The sequence below is a fragment of the Pongo abelii genome, chromosome 1 (assembly GCF_028885655.2).
Source record: "Pongo abelii isolate AG06213 chromosome 1, NHGRI_mPonAbe1-v2.0_pri, whole genome shotgun sequence".
NCBI lineage: Eukaryota > Metazoa > Chordata > Mammalia > Primates > Hominidae > Pongo > Pongo abelii.
In genome coordinates, this window is record NC_071985.2 from 138071550 (window position 1) to 138097017 (window position 25468).

Here is a 25468-nt window from a genome sequence, read left to right on the forward strand (position 1 = left end):
CACATTCTAAGCAGACAGATGAGCTTTAGCAAAGACAGGCAGGAACCAGCCTCAAGAAGAGTGGTAAAGGGAGTGGACAGTGGTGAAGGCTGGCATCCCAGGTGAGCCTGTCTGCAGTGGGGTTTTCTTTGCTATTGCAAACAATGGATTGAACAAGTTGCAGTGGGGTTTGGTTAATAGAATGCTTTGTACCTCGAGCTGATAAAATTGGAGGGTGTGCATGCTGATGTGTGTCAGATATTGCAGTAGGTTCCATTCCTGTTGAACAGGCTTCATCCTCACAGTGGCCCTGGAAGGAAGGAGTCTACCCACAAGAAATGGGGTGACTTGGGTTCAGTTACTTGCCAAGGTCACACTGGAATTGGGAACACAGGGTTTTGAAGTTTGACTTGAAAGCATGTGATCTTCGGTAAATGTTTATAGGATTAATTGTGGAGAGACAGGGTAGATGAAAATGTTGAAGCCTGTTCATTGTCCTTGCGTGAGATACCAAGAATGGCAAGTGATAGTGAGAAGGAAGGAGAGGAGGAATCTTGATACTTGAGATGGAAATCTATTTGGTTCCTATTTTGGGACCGTGGTAGCCCCCATTGTTCTCTATTTTAAACACCCTATTTTATATATATTTTTGTGAACTCTTTAACATGCCGTATTTAATATTTGTCTCTTTCTGCTAGAATGTAAGCTTTTAGGACAGGGACTTTGCCTTTGAACTGTGCCTGGTATGAACTAGCCATTTAGAGGAAGGACAGAAAGAAGGATTAATGGAGAAAGAAGATGAAAGAAGAATCTAAGGAACACAGGGAACACTTGAAAAACAGAAGCTAATGTTGAATACGAGTTTACTTAGAGAGTTTGGAGTAATGCAGGATTATCCTGGTGGCTCAAAACAGGGAGCCACAACTGAAATTAGGGAGACTGTTGTAATCACTGGGGACAATAACCTGGAATTGGCTGCTTCCAGGTTTGAACAAGCTCTGTGATGAGAACACATTGTGAGAAGGAATGCATGTGAAAAACAGTCTTCATTCTTCAGTAGATTCTGGAATGTCCTGGGTGTAATGGGGGCATCAGACAGTTCTTGTACATGAATATCATCACTCTCCCTCATGGCAGGTGTGCCCCCATCTTTTTTTCAAATTGCACTTGAGCTGAATGCTCTCGGCATACATGGAGAAGTACCATTCAACAGCGCAGGAATCGAGCTTTTGGGTCAGCTGTGGAGGTGCTTTTTGAAGCTAGGTCTCCCTTTACTCTTTCTCCCTTTCTGAGGGTTCTGAGGGGGAAGCTTCTCAAATCTCAGAGCCAGGGAGGGGCATGGCTGTTTCCCAGCAGCTGGTAGGCTTGTATCTGCTCTAATGTCTGCCTTCACTGTTAGGACACATAGGCCCTCGGGGTTGTGTTTCTGAAGGCGGTCTTAGTCCAGAGCTCTTGGACATATGATTAATAGTGATATGTGATATGTGTGCCTGTGGGCTGGAAGAATAATTGGCTGAAGGATAGGCACTTCCCTCTGGGAATGGAGTGTGATTTGCGGGAGAGAGACTTGTACATTTTAGTGTATCTCAGTGTTTCTTAACCTTGTTTTCATGATCACTTTCTCCAAGAGTTGTTTTAGACATTGTTCCTAGTTACCTCCTATCCCCTGCTAGATTTAGTACAAAGGAGTAAGATTTTGTTGGGTAGGGTTGAGCTTTGGAGGGTCCTAAGTTTTTGTATTGTCTAAGATTTTTTTCACCATCTACCACAAGAAACACTTTTCACCTCTTTGGGACACTACCCGCCCTGTTGAGAATGCATGTGCTACATACTTGTATGTCATTTAGTTATTTATTTTTGTTGTAAAGACAGAGTCTCACTTTGCCACCCAGGCTGTAGTGCAGTGACATGATCATCAGTCACTGCATCCTGGAACTCCTGGCTTCAAGCAGTCCTCCTGCCTTGGCCTCCCAAAGTGCTAGGATTACAGGCATGAGCCACCCACCTGGCCTATTTTTTTTTTTTTTTTAATAGAGACGGGGCTCCCTATATTGCCCTGGCTGGTCTCGAACTCCTGGACTCAAGGGGTCCTCCTGCCTCAGCCTCCCAAAGTTGCAGGATTACAGGCGTGAGTGACCATGCCTGGCCCAGCCTAATTTTTTTTAAAACAATTATTTTGGAATTGGCTGGGCGCGGTGGCTCACGCCTGTAATCCCAGCACTTTGGGAGGCTGAGGTGGGTGGATCACCTGAAGTCAGGAGTTCAAGACCAGCCTGACCAACATGGCAAAACCCCATCTCTACTAAAACTACAAAAATTAGCTGGATGTGGTGGTGGGCACCTGTAATCCCAACTACTCAGGAGGTTGAGGCAGGAGAGTCGCTGGAACCCGGGAGGTGGAGGTTGCAGTGAGCCGAGATTGTGCCATGGCACTCCAGCCTGGGTGACAGAGCGAGACTCCGTCTCAAAAAAACAAACAAACAACAACAAAAAACCAATTGTTATTTTAGAATTACAAAAGAAAATGAGGGCTAAAGAAAGGTCATGAAACAAGAAAGGACTGATCTGCATTGGAACTGAAGGGTGACTCCACACTGGTGCTCTTAGCTGTCCTGAGGAGAGAGCCGAGGGAAGCTCTAAGCGCTGAAGCTGCCACCACGACCACGACAGGATGAGCCCTGGACCCAGGCATAGGAAAATGAAGAGAAGCGGGTGAAGTTGTCGGAGGAGCGAGAGCGGAGCAGGCCAAGCGCTGAATGTAGGGAGGAGGATCAGCTGTATCTGATGGCCTGGGAGGCTTTTTTCTTGGTCTTCATTTTCTTCACATGTTGATTGTATCTGGCAAGAGGGATGTTGGAGGGTTTCGGGGAGGAGCCTCCAGCAGGTGTGCCTAGACAGTATTCTCCTCGGTCTCTGGATCATTTGCACGTGCGCCTTGACGCAAAGAAGGCTGTCAGGCACTGCTTGGAGAATTTGTGCATGTTTAAGAAAGGAAGGGTGGGCATATAAAAAGAGGGGCTGCTGTGGATTTGAAAGAGCCAGGCAGAAAGTCTGTGAAAGCATCTTGGGAAGGCCAAGAAAATAAATCTTGAAGAAGAATAAAGAAAAGGATGTTTATCAACAACTTGGGAGAGTAATTTTTATTTTATTTTTATTTTTTATTTTTGAGATGGAGTCTTGCTCTGTTGCCCAGGCTGCAGTGCAGTGGCACGATCTCAGCTCACTGTAAGCCCTGCCTCCCGGGTTCATGCCATTCTCCTGCCTCAGCCTCCCGAGTAGCTGGGACTACAGGCTCCTGCCACCACACCCGGCTAATTTTTTGTATTTTTAGCAGAGACGGGGTTTCACCGTGTTAGCCAGGATGGTCTCGATCTCCTGACCTCATGATCCACCCGCCTTGGCCTCCCAAAATGCTGGGATTACGTAGGCGTGAGCCACCACGCCCTGCCAGGAAGAGTAATTTTTAAGTAAATTAGAGTGAAATTTCCATGAAGTATTAATGAGGTAAGTTTAAGCAGTTATTTAAAGCTAACTTTCTTTTGTTGAGAGAAAGAAAATGTCAGCGTTTTTCTGCCAGATGTTGAGAAATTAAAGCTTTTTAGATGAAAATAGTAAATCATTTTTATTGGCCAAAGATTACTTTTTAAAATTGCTCTCAGTTCCTTGATTTTAAAAGATAATGCTGTTTAGCTGGCCTGACTGCATAAAGCTCGCTTACTAGAAAAATATTCGAAGTATTTGGATAGGAGAATCCTGTTGCTTCTTTACTTAAAGGAAACCCTTAGCCCAAACCAACAGTTATTTGATGTGGCTGCATTCCTAGTCTTAATTTTTAATTGATCATATGGGGCTTTAAGTTTTGCATGCATGTACTTAAGAATTTCTTCTGTGCACGTGGTCATATGGTAAGTCTCAAGGACAGCATCACCTGTCCAGAGCTCCCCCCCACAGCCACTCATTGGTAGAGCCAGGATTTGAACTGAGGTCCATCTGACTCCAGTGCTTGATTTTTCTATCTCATCACTTCCTTGACAAGAACTGTCAACAGAGAAGATGAAAACTTCTTACTGGGATCTACTAGGATATTTCAACTTAGGTCTGTAGTAATTTCGTGGTTTGGGGCATGGCACCAAATCTGTTGGACACATTTTGAACAAAAGACACATAAATATGCTTTTAATGTTTTTCTGCTTAAATATTAATTGATGTCATTTGGTATGAGAATTACCATCACCATCCTGTGAAATATCCCAAACTACTCTAACATAATTTTTCTCTACATTTGAAGAAACAAGAGAAAATACTTCTTCAGTTCTTTATTATTTGACCAAATTGTGTAGACAGCTGAGAGTAGGAACGGACCTAGTGCAGTCATCCAGTTGAGGCTTCCTCTTGGATCGAGAGAAGTTAGAGGAGCTAACCCAGGCCCATAGCAAAGATAGATGGAGCCAGGCATGGCGCCAAGGCAGAACTCCTCTCACCCTAGCATATTATGTTTTTCTTCAGATTGATCAAAATGTATCTCCTAGTTGAGAACGCTGTCACTTTTGGGGGAAAAAAAATCACCTTACAATTAGAATTTGCTTTCCATAGTTAATGCTTGAGGAGTACTCTTTTCTCCTTTTCTTCTTTGCCTATCCCCTTTCATACCACCACCTCCAGTTTATATAGCGAGAATTTATTTTTCTAGGCACCCAGAACAAGACCCCACTGTGAAAATATAGTCAAGACTTAAACGTGTCTGTCGGCTGGACGCAGTGGCTCACGCCTTTAATCTCAGCACTTTGGGAGGCCGAGGCAGACGGATCACCTGAGGTCAGGAGTTTAAGAACAGCCTGGCCAACATGGTAAAACCCCGTCTCTGCCAGAAACATGAAAATTAGCCTGGCCTGGTGGTGTGTGACTGTAATTCTAGCTACTCGGGAGGCCAAGGCAGGAGAATTGCTTGAACTCGGGAGGTGGAGGTTGCAGTGAGCTGAGTTCACGCCACTGCACTCCAGCCTGGGCGACAGAGCAAGACTCATCTCAAAAAAAATATTTTAAAAAAAAGTGTCTGCCAATTTTTGTTTTATTTTCTAAAAGTGCCATAAAAATGGGTTTATTTGATGCATTGGAGGAGATATATTATCCAAGAATATTTATCTGAGTTATAATAGGAGTAATGGAGGCAGGGGGTGGTGGCTCATGTCTGTAATCTCAGCACTTTGGGAGGCTGATGCGGGAGGATTGCGTGAAACCAGGAGTTTGAGACTAGCCTGGAAAACAAATTGTATTTAAGACTGTCTTTTATAAACTAACCTCCAGGCCAGACTTGATCCATGAAACACTGCACAGTTAGTTGTCTTAATATGAAAATATAAACTTATTGGATTTTCTTTTGTAATTCTGGTTAAGTAAATCTACAGTTTCCATTATTCTGTCAAAGCTGTAGAGCCATTTCTCCAACTTGGGTAAAGGGTGCAAAGGATCAAGAACTGCCATCTCCCTAATGCCACAGTAATTTAGTGAAATCATTTGCCCTCTCTCAGTCAAAGCAGAAGCTTCATGCCTTGGCGTGGTGGGGAGGGGAAAAGAGGCCCTGAAAACAGCCCAGGAGTGGTCCGATTATGTGCCAGGGGATCGCTCAGGCTCAGGTGCATGGTGAGCCTTCAAGAGGGGGACCTGGAATGTAGACATTTCCACTTACTTGACCTGGGAAACGGGATGTTTTTCCTACCTTGAGAAGTTAAAAGGCTGTTGTGGCTTTTGATGGACACAAAAAGGAACTGTGATCAAGTGTACACTTTGAGTCTGTGTTTTTTAAGACTCAGCATTGGTTTTCATTGTTGGGTGACTTACAGGTAAGCTGGCCAGGTTCGTAAATGTCTATACTGATCCTGGTGATCAGGCTCTCTCTCGGAAAGGACCTGAATGCAGCCCACAGTCCTATATGCTCTGGCACTAGGAACCTAGGGCATTTCCCACAGTTGTGCTTGGTTCCTCCGTGAGTGGTGTAGACTGGAACTTGTGGGACCTCTTTGTGACTAAAATGTCAAGATGCCACTTCATTTCTTGCAATAATTAAACCTCCCTATGTCTTATGGACACAGCAGACATTTCTACCTTCATTTCGATTTCCAGTGATGTAATTGATTCCCAAGCTCATGATCTCTATCTCCTGGGCATTTCCTATGTATACTTGGCATTTTCACCTGTGCTGAATGAGAAGACAAATGATACTGGATCTTTCCTTCTTCCCAGGTGTGGGTTTTTTCTTTTTTTTCTTTTTTTTTTTTTGGCGGTGGGGCAGGAGACAGGGTCTCACTCTGCTGCCCAGGCTGGAGTGCAGTGGCGTGATCATGGCTCACTATAGCCTCAATCTCGTGGGCTCAAGTGATCGTCCTACCTCAGCCTTCCAAGTCACTGGGATGACAGGTATGCACCATCAAGCCTAGCTGAATTTGTTATTTTTAGTAGAGACAAGGTCTGTCAATGTTGTGCAGGCTAGTCTCGAACTCCTGACTCAAGAGATCCACCCAGCTCTGTCCCAAAGTGCTGAGATTACACGTGTGAGCCACTGCGCCTGCCTCAGCTGTATTCTCCATAACACTGATTGACCAGCCCCTTTAAGGGGACTCCAGGACAAGGGATAGCTTAAGAACTTGGGCATGTGATTTTTTTCACAATATTTTGTTTAAATTTTATTTTTTCAATTATTTTAAATTGAGGTCTATGGTCTTATTAAAAGGGATCTTTTAAAACTTGTGTTTAGTAGTTTTACCATGTATAATAGCATAGCATTTGTGCTGGTAAGTTGGCCTTTATTTTTGAATTCTGCAAGTAAAAAGTTAAACTTTCTTTTAGTTTTATCAGATGTTTAGGTGTCAGGTTCAATTCTAGATACTAAGAATCTGAATGAACTGGATGCTTTTCCTTCCTGTAAGAAGTCTAATAGGATAGAGACTACATAAACAATTTAAATACTGTACAATAATTAGTACTGAGGAAAGTGTGTGTGTGTGTTTAGTATGTAGTGTGTATTTGGCTGAATAGAAGGCAAATACCAGGACTTTCCAGTCAACAAAACTATTGGAATGTTATGTATTGGCCAGGTGAGATACTCTGTAAAAAAACTGCATGTGTCAGAATCCTTTCCCCATCTTTTTTTGGAAAAGGGTGATTAATGACTTAAACCTTAAAGTTTGAGTGCCATATTGTAACATACCATTAAATCCTTGTCACTTCCTGTGGATCATGAAATCTGATGTCTCTTGATGGATGTTCTCTCCTTGTCAGTCCCAGTCTCTCCATGTGCTGTTCAAAATTTTGTATGACACTGTCTTCACCAAAAATTTGTTATTAGTTACTGAAGTTGTAACGGTTAAGTTTGCCAGTGAGCTCTATTGAGTGTCATTTACTACACTTCATAGCTGTGGTCTTAATGGCTAGTGAAAGCAGAGCGCGTTGTGAGTCGGCAGTTTCTGGTGCTTTTGTGAAATTCTTCTAAAGTGAGTTAACTTGTATTTCAGATTGCTTCCAAGTATGATCATCAGGCAGAAGAAGATCTTCGCAATTGGATAGAAGAGGTGACAGGCATGAGCATTGGCACCAACTTCCAGCTGGGCTTAAAGGATGGCATCATCCTCTGCGAGTGAGTTACAGCCCTCCAGAGTCTGTTTCTGCTCTTCCAGTTCTTTCCACGGCGTTCTTTCTTAACTCTCCTTCTCAGCCCAGGGTGTCAGACCTTGATATTCTACAGATATCTTTAATGCTTTCCCTTACTGATGCTAAAGGGAGCAACTTGATATTTCAATCCTTGTTTTTGTGTGACTAGTAAATAAGATGTCTCTCATATTTTTCTTTTCAGACTTATAAACAAGCTACAGCCAGGCTCAGTGAAGAAGGTCAACGAGTCCTCACTGAACTGGCCTCAGGTAACAGCCAAACCAACCACCTCTGGTATCTAGTTGGTTGCATTTTATGTAGTGAAAACTTGATTTCAGGTTTGGTTTTTTGGTTTTGTGTTTTTTTTTTTTTTTAACTTTTTGATTACAGTTTTTACATAGACATTGTAGCAGAAATTTGCACATATTTAATTTTTTGCCCTTTTGTAATTGTTCCGTAATTACTTATTTAACTAGTTCTGTAATTATTACGTTTAGCTTAGAAGTTTTCCTATATTTAGTCTGTGTACATTCAGAAATGACTTGACACAGCTTACACAGAGAAATGTAACCCAGACCTTAAGGATAAGGGAAAAAACAAGGCATTCCACATAACTAACAGTGGACTGCAGAACACTGTATCAAACATAATCTTAGTTCATGAGTGTGTATGAGTAAGGAAAATGGGATACTTACTGGTCTTGAACATGTGTTTTGAGATATGAGAGAATGAGTATTTAGTAACCACAAATTTATTCTGAAATTAAAATAACACAAAATGAATTATTTATTAGTATGATTAATTGTATACCTTTTGACAAAATTCCAGGCCTGGACAGCTCTGATACAGAATCCTTTTAAAATATATAAGGAAGATCTTGCCCATAAAAACTGAAAACATGTAACTGCTTAAAAATATTAAGACCATGATGTGACCCACAGTGAGACACACACACTCTTCTTGCTCTTTCCTGTTCCAGAGAGAGCTATGCTTAGTATGTATTTGGTTGAATCCTTGTCAAACAGCTTTCTGGGCAGCATCTTATAACTAGTTATGAAGACTTGGAATTCTTAGAAATTATGAATGTCAATATTTAGCTCCAGAAATTATAAAACTCTTCTTCTTTATAGTTGGAGAATATTGGCAACTTTATTAAAGCTATTCAGGCTTATGGTATGAAGCCACATGACATATTCGAAGCAAATGATCTTTTTGAGAATGGAAACATGACCCAGGTTCAGACTACTCTGGTGGCTCTAGCAGGTCTGGTACGTACATGTCTTTAATGGCTGCTTAACAGATTCACACCACATTGGTGATGAACTGCATCATTGCTCTTTCATGGGGGTTCAGACCAGGTGGGGCGGGGCCTGTCTCTTCTGTAATTAGTAGCTTTGTGGAAAGGCTGCTGACATCAGCTGCATCGTACTAGATAGCTTACTTAGAACACTCACATTTCAAATGATGCAGTATATTACTGAACAGCCTTAAATATTTTTTATCTCTAGTTTGGGCCCCTTTGTCTATGAACATATCATTTCTTTGTTGTTCCTTGTGTGAAACTCTGTTGGCCTTTTCAGTTAGTGTGCATGTTTCTGTCTAGGCTAAAACAAAAGGATTCCATACAACCATTGACATTGGAGTTAAGTATGCAGAAAAACAAACAAGACGTTTTGATGAAGGAAAATTAAAAGCTGGCCAAAGTGTAATTGGTCTGCAGGTAAGTAATGTGGTGTTGCTTATTCAATTACTTATTCAATATGATTAATTCTCACCATGTAAAATATTAAGCCTCTCCTAAGAATAGATAGAAGTACTATAGTACTGGGGGTGGGGTATAGTTTATACAATTTATATCTATTTATAAAGCCCATAAGACAATGATAATTTTTTAGAGGAAACCTCAGGTATGCCACCTGACTTTACAATTATTTCTCCAGGAAATGAAAATTTTTAATTGAATCATATTGTCTTTTTTTTTTTTTTTTTTAAAGAAAAATACACTTTTAAATTTTTTATTTTATCTTTTTTTTTTTTTTTTTTTTTTTTATTGTTATGAGACAGTCTCGCTCTTTTGCCCAGGCTGGAGTGCAGTGGCGCAATCTCGGTTCACTGCAACCTCCGCCTCCTGGGTTCAAGCAATTCTCCTGCCTCAGCCTCCCAAGTAGCTGGGATTATGGGAATGAGCCACCATGCCCGGCTAAGTTTTGTAGTTTTAGTAGAGATAGGGTTTCACCATGTTCTCCAGGCTGGTCTTGAACTCCTGACCTCAGGTGATCTGCCCGCCTCGGCCTCCCAAAGTGCTAGGATTACAGGCGTGAACCACTGCACCTGGCCTGTTTTATCTTTTATATATAGATGGGATCTCACTTTGTTGCCCAGGATAGTCTCAAACTCTGGAGCTCAAGCAATCCTCCTGCCTTGGCCTCCTGAACTGCTGAGATTACAGGCGTGAGCTACCACACCCAGCCAGAAATGTACTTTATAAACTCCTTAATGTTATTGACCAGATTAGGCAATTTTACACAACCTTAATGCCAAAGTCACTTATTTACAGTACCAAATCATGATGTAGCAGCCAAGCCCTGTTAGAATTTGTCAGTTTAAATTCTTCTGAAATACGTAGTTCAGATGTTTTCCTTCTCTTCATTGTTCTCTTCATTGGTCATGGAAACGTCATTGCTAATTCCCTAAATGCTGTTGGCTTTACTCTCCAAAAGCCACTGTACCTGCTTGATACAGTGCCCCTTTCTTGACTGAGTCTGTGCAAGTTAGATTTATTTTTACACAGTACAAAATTGTATTGGTGGTAAGAAACTGGAAACCTAAATTTCAGAACAATAGTCAGTTGGTTGAATTACAACTCCATAAAAGCAAAGTGTACTGTAAAATTATACACTGGAGTTTGAAAAGATAGGTTATGGGAGAAAAAATCAGATCATCAAATACTGTGGTCAGTATGGATTTTTAAAATTAAAAATGCACATACATGTTTTTGTATGTATTTGTATATATGTGCATCTATAGATATATACATAGACACATAGGTTAAAAAGCTAAAAGGATATTCACAAATGTTGACAGTGAATGGATGGTGGTATCATAATGATTTTTTCCCCCCTCCTTTTTGCTTATATGTGTTTTCTGAATTTTCTTCAATGAACAGATTTTATATTTAGTAATAAAGATTTTCTTTAATCTTATTTTTAAAGAAAAAAGATCCAACATCAGAAAAGTGTGCCTAACCAGTGGAACAGGGTGTAATGGTTGGTCCTGAAGCAATACTGTTCTCAGTGGGGAAGAAAAATTAATTATTGTTTCCCTGAACTTTGCTAAGTTCAAATTCCTCATTCCACCTTTCTGCAGCTCCGTCCAAGGACATGGAAGTTACAGGAATAAAATATGGTTCCTTTCTGGCAAAAACGTTGGTGATTTTGAAATTTAAAGAAGCCCTTGTTAAGCTCCCAGAGAAAACACCTGGCATTTGCTTTCACATTTTATGTAAAACATTCCTGGAGTAGAACAGCATATTGCTTGGCCTAGGATTGCTTCTGTTTAAATAACCGAAGCTGGTACCTCTTAATTTGGTTATCTGGGGAAAGAGTAGCAGAGGAAATTATTCTGCCACTGTAATGACTTTTGGTGTGTCAGTCCACCTGTTAAAGTGTGTTTAATTCTGCTATGTATGAGGTTTTATCTATAGTGACTTTCTTTAAAATTTTCTTTTTAAAGTTAGCACTTGAAATTTATTTGTAAACACATAGAACAGTTGGCTGGAGCCTCAGCTCAGTAACTTGTTGGTTTTGCCCCTTCTGTCTTTTTAGTAGCATGGAAAATTTTGTTTGTGTTGTGTATATTGTTGACGTCTGATAATTTGTGCAATTTTATTTTTAACTTAAAAGATGGGAACCAACAAATGTGCCAGCCAGGCAGGTATGACAGCTTATGGGACTAGGAGGCACCTTTATGATCCCAAAATGCAAACTGACAAACCTTTTGACCAGACCACAATTAGTCTGCAGATGGGCACTAATAAAGGAGCCAGCCAGGTAAGCAATACCTTTTTATACTTGTACAAGGTACACTTACCTTATTCTTATTAACCAGAAGTTTAAAGTAGGTATTTTTTTGTATAGTTTATTTAGAGTATATTCCTTCAGGAATGTGGACTTTTCTGGGAAAGCAAAATAATCAAAAGACCTTTTCGATAGCAGCAAAAGCATGATGTGTCTCGTGGTTTTTGTTGGCAGTTAGAACAGCTGGCCTTTCTACCTAGCCAGCAGAAAAAAAGATATGTTTATTACAGTGTTCTTGCTCCAAAATCCAAGTAAAATATTGCTCATTTAAATGCTTTTTTTTTTTCTTTTTTTTAAGGAGCCCTTAATAGGTAAAATTATCTGGTGTTCCACTAAGAAGGATTTAACTAGCATTTCTATTAGATGTGTCAATATAAGGAGATGGAAACGCAACATGGTGAAAATCCGAGTATACCACATCCAAGATAGAAATATTTCCTTGTTAAAAATAGATCACCAGCACCCCAGAAGGAAGTCCAACAACTATTTGAGAACAGACAGGTCTCACATCCAACAACAGCTGGGATAGCGTTTGAAAAACGTTTTCTTAGCGAGTCCAAGGGAGATTTATGAAACTTTGCCTTTATGGAACACATCCTGCCAGGTGTGGCATTATGTCTCTCATAGCTGCCACTCAACCTTTACTTTTCTACCCACTCTCAACCTGGAAGTGTGTGCCTGATGTAAGTAGAGAGATGAAGTATAAGTTACCGTACTCTGAAAAAGAGGGGAGTGGCTGTGAAGTGGCTGGCTCTTCTGTATCTCAGCCTTTTGAAAAGACTCAAGTCCTTAAGATCTGCTCAACATAGTTTCTGTTGAATATATTATAAACTTTTGAAATTGGTAACCCAGATAATGTATGTGGTCCCCATGGGCATTCACATGGAACTTTCTGGTGTGGAAGCATTATGATTTCACATTCTTTATATCTCATCCTCTCTTAAATCCAGAGTAGGTAGTAATGTCTCCATTTTGCAGTTTGAGAAATCTAAAGCTAAATTTACTTGTTTGAGGCCACATAGTAATTTTATAGCAGAGCAAGGATTTTGAAGAAAGGTCTCACCTAGCTCAAAAGCTAATGAATATTGCTTCATGGAAGTGATTCAGTATCAGGATATTTTGGTTAAGCTAGCTTTACCCCTGAACCAAATGAAAGTTCATGTATTACTGTTCATATTCAATGTGAATTATATAATTTATAAATTATTCACAAGAATAGAGTCTAGCTGCTGTTTTAACTTTTATACTATGTTCTAATACCAGGCAGGGATGTTAGCACCAGGTACCAGAAGAGACATCTATGATCAGAAGCTAACATTACAGCCGGTGGACAACTCGACAATTTCCCTACAGATGGGTACCAACAAAGTTGCTTCCCAGAAAGGAATGAGTGTGTATGGGCTTGGGCGGCAAGTATATGATCCCAAATACTGTGCTGCTCCTACAGAACCTGTCATTCACAACGGAAGCCAAGGAACAGGAACAAATGGTTCGGAAATCAGTGATAGTGATTATCAGGCAGAATACCCCGATGAGTATCATGGCGAGTACCAGGATGACTACCCCAGAGATTACCAATATAGCGACCAAGGCATTGATTATTAGATCCACACAGAAGGAGCTCAGTATTTAGTCCATTGTTTTTATTCAGTGAGAACCAAGCTAGCCTTGAGTAATTTTTATCTTGTCTTCCTAAAACACTATTAAGCTTATTGTACTTTTAAGAAAAATTGCCTTACATACATTCCTTTTTCCTTTTTCTGCCTCTTCCCTCAATAGTTGCCTTTTAGTGCTGTAATAGTTAAATCCTACAGCATAATCAATAACTCACATATGAAGTAAAAAGGAATACTGTGAAAGGGGAGTACTCTTGTACAGCCAGTTCTTTTATGCAAAAATCTATGCATTTTTACAATCTTATATTAAACTGGTATTTTCAAACAATAGGAAACTTTTTTTTTTTTTTTTTTTTTTTACAGTTTAGTGTATCTGGTTTCTACATGGAAGACTAAACTCATGCTTATTGCTAAATGTGGTCTTTGCCAACTAAATTTAAGATGCAGCATTTTAGAAATTTACATATCAATGTTTCTACAGTATTGTTTGCTAATTTTTAAATAAAGTCATGATCAGTGTGCATTTGTGATTATATGTGTACTCATTCTCTTACCTAGCGGACAAGATCTTTTCAGAGTGGTGTTTCTAAAGAAGCATGTACAAAAGTGGCCTGTGGACATTTAGGCCTGGGTGATGCATTTGCTCTTGCTGTTTGTGCCAATGTATCAATGTAGAGTTGCTCTGTTTTCTTCAACTGTATTTATTGCTGCATTTCTCAGCATAAACTTATCCCATTGTATTTTTTATAAATAAATATTTTTTTTGAACTTTCATATGAACCACAGGCTGATTATTTTCTGGCTAGCTTCTAGATAGGTAGGGTCAGATTTTTTTTTTTAAAGTACCTTTTTCCTAGGTACTGTTACAAAGTACATTAACATTTTATTTACTCCACACAACACTGCACTCTATGCTTAAGGAGATTGAGGCTTAGGAAAACATTACACATAGTAAATGACAGGATTCAAATCATTTTCTGACCCTTGCTTATTTCACTGTGACTTGGCTGGCCCAGATTCATCTTAAATTCAACTTGGAATAATCTTAAAATCTTTAGGAATACTGACAGGAGCAGTGGGGAATTTTCCTATCTTAGGGTAAATAAACATGAATAAGAAACATGCTAGGTCAGCCATAGGATGTGCTGCTTGATAATAAGCTAGGGTTTATAGTGAAACATAAACCTTCAGTCCTGACAGAGGGAAGGACAAACAATAGCTAGGTGTCATAGTGACAAAAATGCAGTCACTAAAAGAAAATTAGTAACTCACACCTTCCGACATTGTCTCAGCCAAGCCATGTCTTCTAATAGGATTGGCTCTATTAGGTTTGGGGGCGAAAACCGTCTGTTTTTTGCTGAGAGATGAGAAGTATATACACATGGTTTGACGAGCCCACAAAAGTGAAGCCTATTTGCTCATCATTCCACAATGACTAGGTTTAATGCTTCTGGGAAACTGCTTGTAAAGGAAACTATTGGAGTCAACCTAATTCAATGGTGGCATTTAAGAAAAAAGTCATTGCATTTAAAGTAGACCTGAGTTCTCAGGCTGTCCTTGTCATCTTTGACTCTTCAAAGTTTAGGGAAGGGAAGCCTTATATCACACTACCTGCCCTGCCGTTTAAGTCAAATTGATTCTCATGAGGCTGCCAATCAACATGTTAAAATGTTTCTGTTTGGTTAGAGTTTTAAAAACGAAAAGCTCTTCCCCTCACTCCCATCTACATAAATCTCTGAGGTCCAGGCAGAAGTATTTTTAAAAATCTGTCTCCAGGTAATTTCTCAGGTGGGGCTGTGGTTGAAAACCACTTCTTCCAGAATGTCTGCTGTAAGAGTGCTTGTGTATCAGGAGTTTGGATAAATTGTGTGTGCCATCATGGAATGTGATCTGGTGGAGACACATAACAAAAAGAAAGTGGATTCACAGTCATATCAGAGAAGAGCATGGAGGAAAAGGACAGAAGAGAGCGCAAGTAATGCTGCTCACTCAGAGGCATTGCAGAAGCATGATGCTATCAGAGCTGGGTTTTGAAGAATAGGAGTTTGCCATTAGCAAAGAGGAGGACGAGTATTCAGAAAAAAAAGGAAGAGCATGTGCACAGACTAAATCATTGGTTACATTCCTGCCTCTCCTGTACATGCCCAGTTCAGGTGGTAGTTCACGTTAGAGTATACAGTTTTGGCTTTTATTGTCACCAAATCTAAGAATTTTGTACTTTGAAAAGTTAATCCATTTAGCATATTTCCAGGATTGGATGAGTAGGGAAGTATCCTACTCTGTATAAGAGCAACGTTCCAAACTGGGCATGGTGGCATGCCTGTAGTCCCAGCTGCTTGGGAGGCTGAGGCAGGAGAATCACTTGAGCCTAAGAGTTGGAGGCCGCAGTGAGCTATGATGGCACCTGTGCATAACCACTGTACTCCAACCTTGGGAACATAGTGAGATGCTGTCCCTTTAAAAAAAAAAATTCCAGAGATTTCTGCTAACAAAATCCTTATCTTAAAAAGGTTTATTTATTGTGCACTTACAAACTTACCTCAGTTCTTATACAGTGTACTTTTTAAGTTGATGCATATCAACATGGTTTTAGAAGAGTTTTTCTGTCCTAATTTGTACAAAAAATAAACTAATATAGTTCCAGTATTGTTACCTGGCCCAACAATAATGACAAAGACAATGAGGAAAAATAGGGTTTATTAGGTCTTTAAAAAAAAAATTCCACTAACTTTTCTCTAGTGGTTTCTATCCTGTAAATGGCTCTTAGAAGGAAATGTTTTCCAGATACAAATACCTAAATGGGTATCTATCTCACAATGGCCTGGAGTTCTGTTCCTTCCTCATTCCTTAATGAGTGCTTGTCTTGCTGTGCCCTTGTATTGTTTAATTTGTTGCTCCTTTTTACGAAACTCTGAAAAACAAAAGAACAAGTTAGAATAGTATTATGTGTCTGTACTGTTGATAATGAGGGGCCGTAGGGGCCAAGGGAAAACTTCTCCTTTGCCCTCTGACGGTTTGCTGAAGAATTAACTTACAAAAGGCAGATTAACAGGAGAAATGGCATATAAATTAGAAAGCACAGGAGAATCACAGTGATTGTCTAAATGGGGTATAGATAGTTCTGTTTTTGGGAAAGGGAGATGGGGAAGTGTGGATGATTTTATGGGGGTGGTAAATTACTTTTAGGGGAGTTTAATGAGCTTGAAGAACACTTAATGGCCGGGAACAAAGTCTGTTGGGCCCGTAGGGCAGACAGTGGTTTGTGACAAAAGTCTGTCCAGGTGTGTTGACCGAATTTAGTCTTTGTTTCTGCTATATAAGTCCAGTTAATGGAAAACTCAGGGAAGGGGCCAGAGGTGGTTTTTTTCTTTAGTGGGTCTGGACTTTAGGCAGATAAGGGGATTTTATTCAGATGACAGCTTCATCTTGTGCTTTGGGAGAAGGTCAGAGAGACCTTGAGGCTTCTTCAGTTCAGCATGTCAAAGTGCCATATTCTGGAATATCAATTTCTGAGTCCCAGTGATAGCCATTTGCAAGTTCTTGGCCTTAAATTTCAGATAACTGGATCCTTAAGAAAGCTGCTTCTGTTGAAACAACTATTTTAAGGGGTAAATTTCAAGGTGGATTTTTTTTTTTTTTTTTTTTTTTGGGTGGGGGTGGAGACGGAGTCACCCTCCGTCATCCAGGCTGGAGTGCAGTGGCGCCATCTCAGCTCACTGCAACCTCCACCTCCCGGGTTCAAGCGATTCTCCTGTCTCAGCCTCCCAAGCAGCTGAGATTACAGGCGCCTGCCACTGCGCCTGGCTAATTTTTGTATTTTTAGTAGAGATAGGGTTTCACCATGTTGGCCAGGCTGGTCTCGAATTCCTGACCTCATGTGATCCACCTGCCTCGGCTTCCCAAAGTGCTGGGATTGCAGGCGTGAGCCACAGTGCCCGGACTTCAGAGTGGATTTTTAACTGGAAAAGTAAATCAGGGGATGGAGACCTGGCTAGCTACATACCACCATCATAAGCACTTTACTTAGAGTAAATACAAATAAGTCAATAAACAAGTAAAAAGTAAAAAGTGTATTTTGGCTGAGTGCGGTGTCTCACAACTGTAATCCCAGCACTTTGGGAGGCCGAGGCAGATGGATTACCTGAGGTCAGGAGTTCAAAACCAGCCTGACCAACATGGTGAAACCCCGTCTCTTCTAAAAATACAAAATTAGGCATGGTGGTGCACGCCTGTAATCCCAGCTACTTGGGAGGCTGAGGCAGGAGAATCGCTTGAACCTAGGAGATGGAGGTTGCAGTGAGCCGAGATTGCGCCATTGCACTCAAGCCTGGGCAACAAGAGCAAAACTCTGTCTCAAAAAAAAAAAAAAAAAAAAAAAGTAAAATTTGTAGTTTGTTTTATATGGAGAAGGATGAGGATACATTAATTATAAACTGTAGAAGTCGTTGTTAAAAAATTGAGTGCCTGCTGAACTAAAGAGTGCATTAAATGCTCTGTTTAAAGCTAAAAGGGCTTTAACACCTAATTTTTATGGCAACAGAATGAAAGAAAAGTATGAAAATATCATATAACTCAGACAAGGAAAAGAGATGAGACATCATTCAGCTGTTAAAATATCCCTGTCTACCCAGGATAAGGCTAATAAGCAACAACTGTGTTGCAAAGGCTGTTGCAAACAGCTGCCTGCTATTTCCAGATATAAGCAGTATGGGCGCTCCCCTGAGGGTGTGGCTTTTCTCACACTGGTGTGCCTGGGCTAATAAAGGGCCTGAGAATTGCAGATCTGTCAATACCGGCACAGAAGAGCACACAACTGTGCTCTGTCTAATATAGTGGGTATGAACATCATGCTTGGAGATGCAAAAATGCTTTAGAAAAAGAACAACTGTTAAACTTCTAGACCACCCAAAAGGCCAGATCATGCCATAAGCACCAAAGGGACCTGAACTACTGTGTTCAGGACACCTTCTGCCCAGGGTAAGAAGTGCTGCTGCTACTTAGGAATCCATCTGATCAGCATTCTTGTTCAGCTTCACTTCTCCAGGGAGAAGGTTCTCAGAAAGGGAGGTGGGTTCAGCCTTGGAGAGTTCAGCCCAAATCCCACTTTCAGGCCCTGGGGTGGTAGAAGTCTCAGAGCCCTCTAGAAGAGAGAGGCTGGGTATGAGCCTCTTTTGTGTGTGCAGCTTTACAAAACTTTCGAGATTGCAAACATGGAGATTGCAATTGGAAATGAAATGTTTGCTTACCAGAAATTCTTGGTCCATAAAGTAGGGCTTTTCTGACGATCCATCATTTGTTTCCAGATCAACAGCAAAACACAGGAAAAGTGCATCCAGCACGGTTTCAAACACAGATAAAAAACTATGGGCTACTAAGTAGGCAAAAAAAGCTACCAATAACAGAGGGACTGCCCACACCTGGAATGCCCGATTGTAGTTAAAAGCCATGAGTCCTCCAAAAACAGTGAAACACACCACTAACACCTGTGCAAAAGAAGAGTTTGTTGAAAATCTTTATGAATCAGTTGCTTAGATGTTTTTGTCAGTTACAACTAATGGTTTAATATACGTTCCTGTGTGCAACGTGTGTGTGCACTATTGTAAAGAATGCTTGTCAGAAATTTTGGCAGAATGAAATAGAGGAAAAAATGAAAAGCTGTATCAAAAGGAAACCCAGTTAATGGTGAGTAGGAAGGTTATATGTAATTTTATCTGTGCCTAGCTTTTGTATTTATATAAAGGTAATAATATCTCACAAACTTTTTATTCTGCTTTTTCATTTAACACCAAAATAAGCCTATTCACTTTAAAACTTTTTTAGAAACCATCCCTCTTTCTTTTGAGACAGAGTCTCGTTCTGTTTCCCAGGCTGGAGTACAGTGGTGTGATCTCGGCTCCCTGCAACCTCCGCCTCCCAGGTTCAAGTGATTCTCCTGCCTCAGCCTCCTGAGTAGCTGGGATTACAGGTGCCCGCCACCACACCCGGCTAATTTTTGTATTTTTAGTAGAGACAGGGTTTTCCCATGTTGGCCAGGCTGATCTGAAACTCCTGACCTCAAGTGATCTGCCTGCCTCGGTATCCCAAAATACTGGGATTACACGTGTGAGCCACCGTGCCCAGTCCAGGTTTCAATACTCTTTCCATATATTCTTAATGAGAAACCCACAAACGTTCATTTCCTGAGATTAGTAGCGTTTTCATTTTAGACCTGAAAAAGAGGGAATCAGAATGGTAGAACTGATCACAGGTAAGAGAGTAAGACTAGGATTAAAATTCTGGCTCTACCTATTGTAGTACCCTGGAAAGGTTATTAAACCTTCATTTTCTCTTCTGCAAAATAGGGATACCTCATGGGATTGAGGATTAAATGAGATAATGAAGCACAGCACCCACTATAGAGTAAGTACTCAAGAAATATATTTCCCTTTCAAACCAATTGTTGTATGGCTTAATTTTCAGAATCCCAGCCTCCTTTATTTAGTCAAGATATCTCACCTTTCCTAGAAAAATTATGAAGTCTCCAAAGCAGTTAATAGATGTAAAGTGACTTGAGTTCTTGGACAAGATTTTGAATGCATCTTTTGCTGATGTACAGAAATCTGTCCCATTAATAGCAGTCGTAGTATATGCATTCTGAAACAGAAGAGAATTTTTTAAAAGATAATTCTTATAACAATTGTTTTTAAGGCAATATATTAATACAGAGTGTTTGCAAACTAGAGTTGCAATAAACCTACTCTCTCTACCCATAACAAATACCACTTTCAAAGTCCTTTCCAGTCTGATTATATCCATATATATTTTCATATAGTTGCAGCAAATAGAAAAGATAAATAGGCACTTATGGTTAATATGAATGTCCCACTACAAACATGTGGAAATGATGGGTAAAGCATCATTTTTATTTGCTTGTTTTGAGACAGTCTCACACTGTTGACGAGGCTGGAGTGCAGTGGTGCCATCTTGGCTCACTGCAACCTCTGCCTCCTGGGCTCAAGCGATTCTTGTACCTCGGCCTCCTGAGTAGCTGGGATTACAGGCGAGAGCCACCACACCTGGCAATAAGTTATTTTTTAACACACAACAGAGTTTGAGGGCAGGAAAGGAAGTTTAGGTACCAGAAAGCAAGCAGGATCTAATGGTTTGTGAGAGCCGAACCCAAAGGTGCAACAGGCATGCAATTAGGCCCTTGCTAGGGAAGTGAGCTCCTTCAACAAATTCAGGATTTACTCAATTCAGCCTCAGTCAGCCATTCCAGGAAGGTGGTACAGAAATGCACTATGTGCCTGGGACTGTTAAAATTACTAGGGTTTTGCAAAGGCAAAGCAACATCGCCACCTCCCAGGCCAGGGAATAGAGGAGTCCTACAGATAACAAACTTGGAGAAGACGAGGAGCTCACAGGAAAATTTTACATAGGACCCATGGAAATGAATATCACAACAAACAGAATCTACCCTGAGAACAACCTGGAAAAAAAGTAGGGAGGTATGTTTAAGGTACTAAGAAAATAGTGAAAGAAACAGTGACCATAAGGAATAAACAGAACAGTATGAAAAATGAAGAGGCAGAGTAGAAAACAAACTGAATAGAAATTCTAGAAATAGGCCAGGCACCGTGGCTCATGCCTGGAATCCCAACACTTTAGGAGGCCGAGGCGGGAGGATGACCTGAGGTCAGGAGTTCAAGACCAGCCTGAGCAACATGGAGTAATCCCGTCTCTACTAAAAATACAAAATTAGCCAGGCATGGTGGTGCATGCCTATAATCCCAGCTACTCGGGAGGCTGAGGCAGGAGAATTGCTTGAACCCGGGAGGTGGAGTTTGCGGTGATCCAAGATCATGCCATTGCACTCCAGCCTGGGCAAGAAGAGCGAAACTCCATCTCCAAAAAAAAAAAAAAAAAAAAAAGCTAGAAATAAAAAATATACAGTGTAACTGGTATGGTGTCATGATTATATATGTGGCTTTTTTCTTTGTATAATAAGCATTTTTATGTTACTATATGGCTTGTATAATTTTAATTTTTAACGCATATTCTGGGATGTACATATGTGCATGTGTACGTGCATGTGTGTAGCTGGGACATGTTGACTGTTTCAAATGTTTTGCTGTTATAAACAACTATGCAATGAACTCTTGATTTCCTGATTTTAGATAATTTCTTAAGCATAAATTCTCAGAAACAAGATTACTATATCAAAGACTACAAATGTGTGTGTGTGTGTGTGTGTGATTATGTCACATGAGACGATTTCTCAGGTCATTTTTTCCAAAATACCTTCCCCTTATGACTACATTTCAAGACCATTTATGTCTCTTGAAATCTTTAAAAATGCTACTTGCATTGCAGATTACAACAAGAATTTATAACTTTCCTGGGAAGATACATGAGAATACTACCTGCTTGGGTTGTTGTCATTCCTTTTGGTTTGCGTAAAGGATGAAAGTTTTTTATTTCATGATATACAAATTAACCCTTTTGTACACCCCTTCAAACACATCGTAAGGAAATCAGTGTGGAGTGTACTGCAGTAATCAGCCTCCCATGGTGCGGGTATAGAGTAAGTGGAAGAGATGGAGCCCAGTGACAAGCACAGGGTTAAGGGAGCAGGATTAACTGACCCAATTTACCAAACTCCCTCCTCAAGGCCAGCAAGAGAAGAATGTTTGGTTCTTAAAGACAAAAGGCTGGGCCAGGCACGGTGGCTCATGCCTGTAATCCCAGCACTTTGGGAGGCCAGGGGTGGGAGCAGATCACAAGGTCAGGAGTTCAAGACCAGCCTGACCAACATGGTGAAACCCTATCTTTACTAAAAATACTATATATGTGTGTGTGTGTATATATATATATATACACATACATATATACATATATATATGTATACGTATATATGTGTGTGTGTGTGTGTGTATGTGTGTATATATATATATATATATATATATATATATATATATATATATAGCCAGTCGTGGTGGCACATGCACATGCCTATGATCCCAGCTACTGGGAAGGCTGAGGCAGGAGAAACGCTTGAACCCAGGAAGCAGAGGTTGCAGTGAGCCGAGATCGCACCACTGCACTCCAGCCTAGGTGACAGATCGAGACTCCGTCTCAAAAAAAAAAAAAAAAAAGACAAAAGGCTGGAAACCATATCCCTGATAGGGCACCATGCTTGCCTTAGAGATTTTCAGTCAGATGTCAGATGAATTTCCTGCAAAAAAAAAAAGTTCCTTAAGGAACTTTTGGTTTTGGACTTACACAGAATGTGCGTGAAATTTGCTTTGAAAATCTCAAACCAGCTGTTGCTGGAAAGCTGCTCCAGTTTGGGGGCCTGAGTCTTGTGCAGGGATGTGGAAACTCATTTACTCATATTATTTAACTAGGCATCTTCAATCATCTTGGGTTTTCAAAGCCCTGATGACCAATCTATTCATTCATCCTCAAAGCACATCTGTAGAATGGGTGGGTGAAGAATGGCATAATTGTTCTTTTATAGACTGGAAACCAAGACCAAGGGCATTTCCCCCAGGTCCCCTGGTGAATCCATGAGACAGAGACCGTTTTATTTTTATTTTTTTAATTCTAACCTTCTGGACATTACACTATCAATTTTCATTAGGAAAAATTGCTATTTAAAAGCATGGTGGTTACGGTAAGCACAGGCTCTGTAGCCAGACTGTCTCTGTGCTCAAATCCCAGTTCTACCACTGACTAGCTGTTGGTCTTGGGCAAATGATCTAACCTCTCTAAGACCTCAATTTCCTCATCTATAAAATGACTTACAGCACCTACCGCAAAGGGATGTTGGGAGGATTAAAGAACATACTCCCTGTAAAGCACACAGAAAATGTGTAATAAAGAGTGGTTATTATCATCCAGACATCACCAAAGATGATCTCATTTACAACTGGGAACACAGAGGCAACTCTTTAAGCACCTGAGGAGGTGTGGCAGGGGCCTGTGGTTGCTTTACCTATAGGCTTTAATCCCTCCCACCCACAGGGATCCAGGAAAGGGCTTTTTAGACCACATGCCAGCCCCCCGCATCGTCTTACTTTGTTACAGCAGCTCTACCATTGCCGCTCAGCCTCTCTCTGCCTCCTCTCTTCATTCAGGCTGTCTCCAGCCCACCACCCCATCACTTCCCCGCTCTAAACTTCCTAAAGTGCTTCTTGCTTCCCATGGGGAAGCACTGTTTTTGTGGGGACTTCTTTTTCTGCAGATCACTGCCTCGTATTTAGCACCATCTCTCATAAGCAGTAAAAACAGATTTCGCTCTTTGGCTAAAATGGTTAAAATTTAAAAAGGTATTATAATTTCTCATGCATGTGTTGACTCCAAAGAGTTTTGGGGCCCATAAGCATTTATCTTTTCTTATGTATCAGGCCCAATGAAAGAGGGCATTAAAACCACTCTGATAGAGAAATTATATATGCCTTCCTGCAGGCACCATACCACTAGCATTTTACCGGATTCAACCCCAAGTGCAACAGAGAGATCTAGAATTAACATCTGAATGAATAGCGGGAGAAGGGAGGAATCACTCAAGACAGAGGATGCGGATTAAACATTTCTGCAGCTTCAGCATTAGCTAATTTATACTTATTCTGTGTAGAAGCTGCTTGTCAGGCAGCTGGAAGATGGATTGCACTAACATTTTCATCATAAGTCCTTGTTCTGAGCATTTATATTTGCCTGGGATGACAGAACTCGGGATTAACACACCAAGGTAATCTGCAGACTAACAATATGTGGAAATGATTGACCATAATAAGGGTTAGGAAACACGTTTTATTGGTTGTGGAAGTTAAGAGATCCTAAAGGCTAACCTTTAAACAAGCAAGCAGGAGGTAGTGGCATTCGGCTTTTGATTTATTCCCAAAATTCAGTGTGCATACTTCTTTAGCGTCACAAACAGGTGGGTGGATATTTCTGTCTTGAAATTGAAGCTATAAACACACAAGATAGATAAGAGGAAGGATTCCCAAGTTGGCATTGGTAGTATCTCAATATTATGTCCCAATTCTCATTCCCTTGCTTGGGATTCAAGACTCCCTCCAGGTACAGGTGGATTAGTTTTCAGACTTTAATGGACTGGTCACCTGGGACTGCCCCGAGTGGCTAAGAAGCACTGGGGGAAGAACACAATGAGGATGGCCTGTGTGGCTGTGAGGGCTTCAAAACAATGAAATACATAGCACAAGTGCACAAGTGAGGGCCATAAAGAGCAGAGCCACAAGCTGGAGGGAGAGGGGAAGAGAGGGCGCAGAAGGAGGGATCAGGGAAGGCTTCATGGAAGTGGCATGTGAGCTGGCCCCAGTGTTGCCTGTCTCCAGCAGGGTAGGAGGCAGCAGCAGGAGCCAGCAACGTGAGCCACAGACGTGAGCATACCAGCAGGCTACTGGGGGGCCCCAGCAGAGGAGAAATGGGAAACAGGTCTGGAAGAGTCGGGGGTCAGCCCTCGGTGGGTGGGGCTGACGCAGAGTGTGGAGCAAGGGCAGTGAAAGGAAGTTTCAGGAGGACTCATGATTTTCAGCCTATGCCTCTGGAAGCTCTCCCAGGCTGCCCTGGGGAAGTTCAGGTCAGATCTCCCTCATCACCATCTTCTGCTGAGCCACGAAGCTCTGCACCTTCCAAGGCTCATTCCTATTCAAGCCTAGGAGACTCCCCAAGCACCTCCACAATGCCTACGGGGCTCTGCTGGAGTTGGGTGGAAATGCTGTGTGGCCATATGGCCATTGAGCACACCGACCTGCCAGCAGTCATAAGCCAGGGGCTAGGCCCAAAGACTGTGAGTTCTTCTCGGGAGAAAATAGGAGTATTAGGAATAGTAACTCCTCCAGGCACTCTGGCTCCCCTCCACCCCCACCTCGGTGGATGCCTTAGTGATATATCCCAAATGCCTTGGCACAGACCTAATGGTAGCTACAACTTTCTAATTTCCATCTGTGGGCTTTTTCTTTTCCAGTCAGTAGGCAGGTGTGCAACTTCTGTGTGTAAATAAATAACAATGCTAATAATAAATAACAATGGCATTAATCTTGCATGTACTATGTGCCAGGCTCTATGCTACCTCTCCCCGAACACATTCACTCATTTAGTCCTCTTAACTCCAACCCGATGAGGTAGTTAAGGAAACTAAAGCACAGA

The 25468-nt window shown here is 41.0% G+C and overlaps 2 protein-coding genes across 10 annotated transcripts in view; one reads left to right on the top strand and one right to left on the bottom strand.

Moving 5' to 3' along the window:
* Positions 1 to 14089, top strand: part of CNN3 (calponin 3) — a 30482-nt gene extending 16393 nt beyond the window's left edge. Inside the window, exons 2-7 of the mRNA XM_002810589.6 lie at positions 7488 to 7609; positions 7826 to 7892; positions 8754 to 8891; positions 9227 to 9343; positions 11526 to 11672; positions 12963 to 14089. Coding sequence (XP_002810635.2) covers positions 7488 to 7609; positions 7826 to 7892; positions 8754 to 8891; positions 9227 to 9343; positions 11526 to 11672; positions 12963 to 13304 — 933 coding nt within the window. The 3' untranslated portion in view covers positions 13305 to 14089. The remainder of the gene's footprint in view (positions 1 to 7487; positions 7610 to 7825; positions 7893 to 8753; positions 8892 to 9226; positions 9344 to 11525; positions 11673 to 12962) is intronic.
* Positions 13823 to 25468, bottom strand: part of SLC44A3 (solute carrier family 44 member 3) — an 88122-nt gene continuing 76476 nt past the window's right edge. For 4 of the 9 annotated variants that reach the window (XM_024245701.3, XM_024245703.3, XM_024245705.3 and 1 more), the window contains exons 13-15: positions 19811 to 19948; positions 18562 to 18798; positions 13823 to 16226 (exon numbers count right to left, since the gene is read on the bottom strand). In XM_024245701.3, the coding sequence (XP_024101469.2) occupies positions 16122 to 16226; positions 18562 to 18798; positions 19811 to 19948 (480 nt within the window). In that variant the 3' untranslated portion in view covers positions 13823 to 16121. Of the gene's footprint in view, positions 16227 to 17746; positions 18799 to 19810; positions 19949 to 25468 lie in introns of those variants that run through there. The other 5 variants (XM_054530997.2, XM_054530994.2, XM_024245707.3 and 2 more) reach the window with 3 other exon arrangements.